Source organism: Sprattus sprattus, assembly GCF_963457725.1.
Source record: "Sprattus sprattus genome assembly, chromosome: 4".
Lineage (NCBI taxonomy): Eukaryota > Metazoa > Chordata > Actinopteri > Clupeiformes > Clupeidae > Sprattus > Sprattus sprattus.
The window spans coordinates 21,539,001-21,547,604 of NC_137923.1; the positions used below are offsets into that span (position 1 = coordinate 21,539,001).

The window sequence follows — 8,604 nt, forward strand, 5'->3', positions numbered from 1 at the left end:
ACACTCACACACACAGACACACACACACAGACACACACACACACACACACACACACACACACACACACACACACACACACACACACACACACACACACTCACACACACACACACACACACACACACACTCACACACAACCACACAGCACAAAGCCCCTCTTATAACGCATTGATTGGATAACACTGTTGATAGGTCAGCCATAAAATTGAACTCTAAGTGTCTGGACAGTCTATTTAAAATGAAACAAATTAAAGTCATTCCTGGGCCGCTCTTCCTGCCACAGAAACCTAAGTGTTCTAATCCCGGCTAGCGCGCCTGAGTGTATTGGCATGCGGCGTACAGGGGGCACCGCAGGGATTTGCAGCCGTGCTAAGCTGCCTGGGCCTGCGCCTGTTATCGGTGAGCAAGGAAAGGGGGATTTAGGATAAGTGAATTCTGGTGAGAAAGAGTTGGGGGAAAAAAAGAGAGATTCTCCTAGTACTGCAGTTCCCTGACATCCCAATCAGCTGCATCTCTGTCTCTCCCTTTCTTTCTTTCTTTCTTTCTCTCTGTCTCTTTCCCTTTCTTTCTTCTATCTCTCTCTCTTTCTCTCTCACTCTCTCCTTCTCCCATCCTCTCTATCCTAGTGAGTACCAGCAGTCCTCTTTTTTTATTCCAGGATTGCACTGTATGTCACACTGTCTTCACACCCCATGTGCTCCCGTTCTCTCCAGCCTATTGGGTGCGAGCTCATCTCTCCCAGCACGGCCCAGCGCCTCCATAATGACTGGGTTAAAAGACTGTGACTGAGAGAGCACACCTAGAGGGGGTGACAGCAGAGGGGATCGCTGGCTCTTTAGCATTACTATAAGGGCCTGCGGGTTAGCAAGAGCCACTGGGATTACTGGCCCACTTAGTGCTGCGACAACCTTGCTGTAATGAGAGTCTCCCCGTGGCTTCACACCAATCCCCCATGTGTGAAAGTAGAGAGCACTTATATGCACAAGAATGGGTTCTTTACTTTGTCTGTACTGTTCCCTCAAAGACCTTCAAAGGACAGCAAAAACGCCACTCAATAATCAAAACAGTTGGTTTAAATGCTGTAAGTTAACAGCTGGTTTAAATGATGTAAGTAAACAGCTGGTTTAATTGCTGTAAGTATCAAGCTGGTTTAAATGCTGTAAGTATCCAGCTGGTTTAAATGCTGTAAATATCCAGCTGGTTTAAATGCTGTAAGTATCCAGCTTGTTTAAATGCTGTAAGTATCCAGCTGGTTTAAATGCATTGTACTACAATGTTTTTCCTCACCACTTTTGTGGACGCTTTGATGGTGGTTTGGTTTTGGTGTAAATCCAACCTAGGACAGCATCCGAGCTTCCCCTCTAACCCACTCGACAGACTTTAGAAGTACCTGACTGGTTTCTGCCTCTCACCTCTCTGCACATAATGTTGAACAAATGCATTATTCATTCACTGGTGGTGGGAGTGAAGCAATTATACATTTATCTCACAAATAATATTGCGCCCCTGCTGTGTCTGTGACCTTCCAAAAGATTAATACCTTTTTCGACCTGCACAGAATCACTATGGCGACTGGATTTATTCTGATGTTCACAAAAGAGAGAGAGAGAAAGAAAGAGAGGAGAATGGATTTTCTTTTACGAGTGCATGATGTCAGGGGTGTTTGTGCAGGTCTAGAGGTCTTTAAATGCTAACTCCTTCACTTCACTCAGCAGCAACTCAAAGCTGTGATAATGTCAAGAAAACGCCTGAGCAGTGGCATTAGTCAATGGCACACCACACCATACGGCATGCTTAAGATGCACAGATGTCCAGGCAGGCATTCTCCTATGTAATTGTACCCCCTCTTCCTCCACCCTGCCGGTCTGTCTGTGCACTCCTCCACCAGGCCATCATGGCTCAGCTGCCTCAGGAGGAGAAGGCCAAGATCGCCGAGCAGGTGGAGAGCTTCAGACAGGAGAAGAGCAAGCTTGACGCCGAGGTGGCCAAGTGGGACGACAACGGCAATGACATCATTGTCCTGGCCAAGCAGATGTGCATGATCATGATGGAGATGACCGACTTCACCAGGTACACTGTCGCTTTCTCTACACGCACGTGAGTACAGCAAATATACATATATTAAAAAAATTACCGGTGAAGACCAGTTGGTGGACTAAATGCCATGTAAATTAAGAGTTTTAACCTTTTCTGTGTGGTCTCCAGTGTACCATGTTGTCTTTTTGTTTGTGTAGAATGTTTGTGTGTAGTTTATTTTTGTCAACATTTTATGTTCACTGACCGAGAGCATGCCCGTTTTCTCCACATTCCAAAATGTTGCAGAGAGTTGATCGTCCTAAATTTCCCCTGTAACTCTTGCCCAGAGCGGGGTTGAATCTAATCCCGTAGTGTTTGCCCTCTCTGTTTGAATTCCGGCATGTTCTCGACAGCCTTGCACAGCTCCACCATCTGCTCCCCTGATTTCACGCTTAACCAGTGTGTGCCTGGCATTTTACCTCTCGGCTTTGGGTGGTCGTGTTTTTCGGAGCGAGTGCTCAGCACCCATCAGCGTTTAAAGACCCACGTCACATTCACATAAAACTCTGAAACTGCGTCATCTTGCAGGGGTAGCTTACAGGGATAATCAAAAGCTAAATTAAGGAGGAACAGTTTTGTTTCCAACAGACAACAATAGTTCTTGTAGGAACCACCATGACAACAATAGTTATTGTATGACCCACCATGACAACAATAGTCATTGTGAGAACCACCACAGCATCTAGTTACATTTCTGCGCTGATTTCCCTCTCAACAGAGGCAAAGGGCCACTAAAGAACTCCTCAGATGTTATCAATGCTGCCAAGAAGATTGCAGAGGCTGGCTCCAGGATGGACAAGCTGGCCCGCGCTGTGGCTGATCAGGTGCGTAGTTGTTGTATTCAACTTAGCTGATTCATTTTTATTCTAAATTGCACAGATGTGCACGGCAGTATAGTTAGTTTTCCCTTAACACTTAAGATGTTGTGAAGTGAACAACTGAACATTGTGTACATCTTTACCCTGAGAAAGCTTTTATTAAAGAAATTGAATCTATAAATGTACAAATACATTCACCTGTAAACATTGGAAACGTTTTTAATTTGGCCCAATGTCTGACTTAGCTGTCAGAAAAGCTCCCAGGTTGTGTTGTGACAGGCTTCCTTACGAGGCAGCTTCCACTCCAGTGGAGAGGCTCAGGGAGAGAGGGATCAAAGAGGTGTTGTCTTTAATATAATTAGCTCTATGGGGTTGTTGCATTCATTATGAGATGAGCCGCATCCCTAATGTGCTGACAGACAGTTTTTCAACATGTGATCAATCTGTGCAGAGACAGAAACAGTGGGGTTTGTGTGTGTGTGTGTGTGTGTGTGTGTGTGTGTGTGTGTGTGTGTGTATGAAAAGTACACTAGAAAGTTATTGTTCTTTATCTGTACATTGGGTATTGTAAGGATCGTGCTTACCTCTTAGCTGTTTACATTGTTCATTCCTTGAGCGTTGCAGCAATGCACAAGGGAAGCAATGGCTCCTTTTTTCTTTTCTTTTTTTGAAAGCCGACATGCCACTATTTACCCATAACCGAATTTGTCACATTGCAAATTGGCGGCAGGCTACTGAATTGAACAGGTGGCTCACAGTTATAGACTAAAGCTGTTCATTCACTTGGCCTGCCTGTGTGTGACAAGTTAATTTAAGTTTGTTAGGCATTCTTTGACACATTGGAGTCAGATCTGCATTCATGAAGTGTTGTGCATTAGTGAATGGAAAAAAATTATGAAAAGTATAAAGGCAAGCTGTCACGTTTGGTTTAGCAGAGCAGTGGGCTTTGGTATGTTATGATTCATTTTTGTTCGGTGTCACATGCACTGCAGTATATGCTGTTCTGCTGGGTGATTAAGCATTTCCCAAATGTAAGTGTTGACCCTTAGAAACTAAAATCTATGCCTCAACAATTCATGTTTCAGGAGTTGTTGAGGCATCCGAGAATTGTTTTGTGTGTTGGAACGTGTGCACACTAACAGCGGTGGTCTGTGATGTAGTGTTAAGCCCAGACTGGTGTCTTTGTTGTGGACTGCACTTGGTAATACTGCTCTTGGAGATGTTCTCCACCGCTGTAGCAGCCTCCTCTGGAGCCATGAATATTGTCTGACTCACTCTTTAAAACGGACACTCTGCCAAGAGCACTCATAAATAGGGATCTGTCATCAGTTCCCTGCTGTGCTTCTGTGCTGTGCTCCGTTTGTGTATGTGAATAAGTGCCAGGTCTTTAATGTAGCACTAAGCTGATTTTGATGAATAGAAACATGCAACACACATGTATCGAAACAGAGAATGGCCCTCTCCTGACCACCTGACAATGGCCGCTCTCACCTCTGTTATAGCTGTGTCCTGTGAGAAGAAAATAGCAGTTCCGATTGTGATTTGTACATGTACAAGAGATGGGGAAAAAAGACAGAAAAGAGAAGTGCACCGTTTGCTCATGTTTTTCTGTCATATTGTCTGCTCTGGTCTTTTCTAGTGCCCTGACTCAGCATGCAAGCAGGACCTCCTGGCTTACCTGCAGAGAATTGCTCTCTACTGCCACCAGCTGAACATCTGCAGCAAGGTCAAGGCTGAAGTGCAGAATCTGGGAGGAGAGCTCATTGTCTCAGGGGTGAGTTCATCTTAATGTTATATTCATCATATTGGTAAAAGAGTATTTATTGTTACAATAGATCTCTATTGCTCCTAGCTTGACTGTGCTCTCCCTTCTACGTCGCTTGGGACAAAAGCGTCTGCTAAATGACTTAATGTAAATGTAAATTTAGGTAATGTACTGTGGGTCACAGTATTTATATATATATATATATATATATATATATTATATATATATACTATCTACCATCACCACACCCTTGCTGTCATTGTTTAGAGCAGAACAGAGGGAAGTTGCCTGTCCCTGATCGTGTCTTTGGCCAGACATGGTCTTCTGTCTGACAATAGCATTTACTGCTGAATGAAAGAGGGCAGTCTGTGGAATGTCTAGTGAAGTGTTGTTGGCACTTCTTTTAGCGTACTCTTTTGGGGCTTCAGCTTTCTTATCACTTACATTTCTAGGGACAGCCAAAATGTTACCGATGACCACACCAGTCTTACACCAGGAAAACACTAAGCTAAAAAGTGTCTGAACCTTATGGGACAGTAGCATTAGATAAATATTGCAGAAAATGAAATTAATCTGACTCAATTCAATTTTAAATTACCTACAATATCACCAAACAGTATATATGCCAATTGTGAGATCTTAATTATTGTAATGGCATGGCACACGAGGAGTTGTTTGAATGGTTAATGAATGAGCAGTTTATTAATACAATGAACAGCAAGCTGAAATGTTATAGTCAAACTGAATGTAATGAATCAGTGCAAGATCAAATTCACGTAAATGAACAAAAATAAACCTGAATACATGAGATAGGAAATAACATAAACAAATGAATAACCAAACCTTAAATAAATGAGGGAGAGAAATGGTGGAGGAGAGACCAGCAGCAGCAGAAAGAGCAGATGAAGAAAAGAGAGGAGACAGGAGAGAAGAGGAAGCCCCCAAACAGTCTAAAGGGGTTTTATACCTCAGGACCCATTGCTATGCATTTGCCACCAGCCATTTCCTGGCCACCATCTGTCCGTGATGCTCCTTAGATAACATTCTCCCCCCACCAACCCTGGTCATCTGGGTATGCCCAGGCAGAGGTTACAATCAAATTACACAACTATAGCAGGAACTTCAGATTGCAAACCATGATCATACCACTGCCCACATCATAAGGATCCATTCAAGACCAAACATAAATATGTTACATTTATATACAGTTGCACACACTTGGAAATCCCTATCCTCTTGAGGTTGTCTCTGTGACAATGAGGGGTAAGATCAAAACAATCAACCAGATGCTAAGGAATGCAGCATGTGGCAATTAGTTCAACTGTGGCCAGTCTCTGGGGTGCCTATTAGCACCAAATGCATGGGGGTTGCTGTGAAAACAAACAGCCCAGGTTCAGAAAGCTTTGGCGTGACCGCTACCTTTTGACCCTTTGAATAAGCACTGTGAATGATTAAATCCAGAAAATAGACATTCTCAGATGAATTCTTCCTTACACATATAGTATACATGGAATGTGTTCCCACAGTGCCTTGCTCCATACAAATGACACATCAGACAAATCAGTTGGGGGCTATGTGAGGCTAGGACTGGCTTAGAAGCTCTTGTGTCAGAGCTCTATTCTGGCATGTAGCTACATTTTCATTTACACTACAGCAGACTCACAAATCCAAGAGCACGCCGTATATTTTATTAGTATTGTGTGCCCTCTGGGAATTGAGTCCATATACCTGTTGCTTGCACCAGCTTTCAAAAATCATTCATCACATACTGTATGCGATTCCCATTGGATAAAAACGTGCTAGTTAGTAAAGCATGTTTTATGAAATACCAGGCGACCATCATCTTCTTTACTGGCATAGGGCAAACAGATTACCAAGTACATACTCACAGTCTGCAATCATTCGTTAACACCATCTGCTCTTCTTGTTTGTGAAGTTATAATAACAGACACCCCAGTGTAACTTTGCATATGTCAGTGTCACTTTGCACTCCTACAAAAGTTGTGATAAGATATGTTCACTGCAACAGTTGTGTGCAATCTCGTCAACTCGCTGCAGGCAGAGATTGGATTGGATTTTGACCCTGGCGTTTTCTTTTGAAGCCTGCTATGAATTGCTAATGGGGATTTGTTTTTTTTTGCCATTTAAATGTTCTTTCTTTCTTCCGCAGCTGGACAGCGCCACGTCTCTCATCCAGGCTGCCAAGAACCTGATGAATGCTGTTGTCCTCACCGTGAAGGCATCTTATGTGGCCTCCACCAAGTACGCTAAAGTGTACGGCACGGCGGCCGTGAACTCCCCTGTGGTCTCCTGGCGCATGAAGGCCCCCGAGAAGAAGCCCCTGGTGAAGAGGGAGAAGCCGGAGGAGTGCCAGACCAGAGTGCGACGAGGCTCCCAGAAGAAGCACATCTCGCCCGTGCAAGCCCTCAGCGAGTTCAAGGCCATGGACTCGTTTTAACCTCCTCAACCAGAAGAAGGTGGAAGAAAGACGAGCTCCTTCCCCCCCTGCCCCCAACAAAAAAAAAAGGATCAGAACCCTTTTTTCTGTTTCGTTGTTTTGGTAACGGCCACTGGTTTTCGTTTTATGCGCTGGGCTACGGTGAAGTAAGTTCCACGCGTAGCCGTATTTATGCCAAATGAGGATGGGCTGGCCATCTCGCCATGTACAGCTACCCAAGAGGGACACACTGAGATTTACTCAGAAGCTTCTTCTCCTTCAAAAAAAAAATCCACGAGGAGGGTACAGTTTACAGTTTGGCTTGAATTATATCCAACTCAGTTACTGTGGTGTTAATCATTACTGGTATTACTACTGACTGGCCATGTTGCAATTATATGAATGAAAATATTAATATATGGTATGGTAGTATCAGCCATAGCTGTTGATAATATCAATCAACATAAAAAAAAAAGAAAAAAAGAGGGGCTGATGCATTTCTTCTTAACGTAATATTTTGGTTGGAATAAGACCAGTAGTTATAGGAATAACTTATGTTTAAAGTATTTTCTTTTCCTTGTTCCTAATATCCATACGATGCTCCAATACACTCTAGTTTTACCATTAAAAAATAAACATTTATTTCAACATTCTCCTGTATCACTAACTAATACTGCAACCTGGTGGGATATTGTGAGCGTACTACTTTTAGATATGGACAGGTTTGAGTAGTTTTGTGGTTTGCTCAGAGATTAGAATCCCTCCATACCTTTATATTCACAATTCTCTAATAAACCCCTCAACTTGAACGTAAAAACTGTGTCTTTGGTCTCTCATTGCTGAGTGTGTCTGAAGTGTGCTGTTTGTTTAAAGTTAGTATTGCTAGCATTGTATAGTTAGCATCACTTGCGTTGTGGATCTCAGAGAGAATCTAGTTTACCTCCATGTTGGATCTCGACATGATTAGCAACTTGTACAAGTTTTCAGGCTGATGCATGGTGAAATGAGATGGCACACTTAAATGAGCTTCAGGCCCCTGCTCTTGGTTGTCTTTGTAGCAGTGCCATCTCGCGCAAAAGGAATTTGGAATATGGTACTGCATATTTAATACCAATCCTGCTCTGCAGATGTTCCTCCAGACATTTTTGTCTCATTTGAGCGTTTCATCACATAACTAACATCTCTTTCTGTTATGATGATATAATATGGAAGTCATCACTCAGGTTTTCATGCAAAACGGGCTATAATTCCCTCGGAAAAACAATAGAGTGTGTGAAGAGAGCCTCTTCTGCAACTGCTGGGGAGAAATAATGACAATGTGGTCGCATTGTATAAAGAGTATAAATAGACACCTACCTACTGGGACAAAACTATTCATCATTCTGTCAAGCCAACTGCCAAAAATGGTCCGTTTAACCTTTACCTTTTCTTTTTTTTACATTTCACTATCCAAAATCCCCCAGCCACACAGCGAAAAAAAGCAGCATCCAGAAAATGAATGCCCAAC

The 8,604-nt window shown here is 43.0% G+C and overlaps 1 protein-coding gene across 4 annotated transcripts in view; it reads left to right on the top strand.

Annotated features, from left to right (window-relative positions):
• Positions 1-7,914, top strand: part of ctnna2 (catenin (cadherin-associated protein), alpha 2) — a 374,072-nt gene extending 366,158 nt beyond the window's left edge. For all 4 annotated transcript variants that reach the window (XM_080836552.1, XM_080836554.1, XM_080836553.1 and 1 more), the window contains 4 exons: positions 1,890-2,071; positions 2,796-2,901; positions 4,535-4,669; positions 6,831-7,914. In XM_080836552.1, the coding sequence (XP_080692678.1) occupies positions 1,890-2,071; positions 2,796-2,901; positions 4,535-4,669; positions 6,831-7,118 (711 nt within the window). In that variant the 3' untranslated portion in view covers positions 7,119-7,914. The remainder of the gene's footprint in view (positions 1-1,889; positions 2,072-2,795; positions 2,902-4,534; positions 4,670-6,830) is intronic.
• Positions 7,915-8,604: the final 690 nt, after the last annotated feature.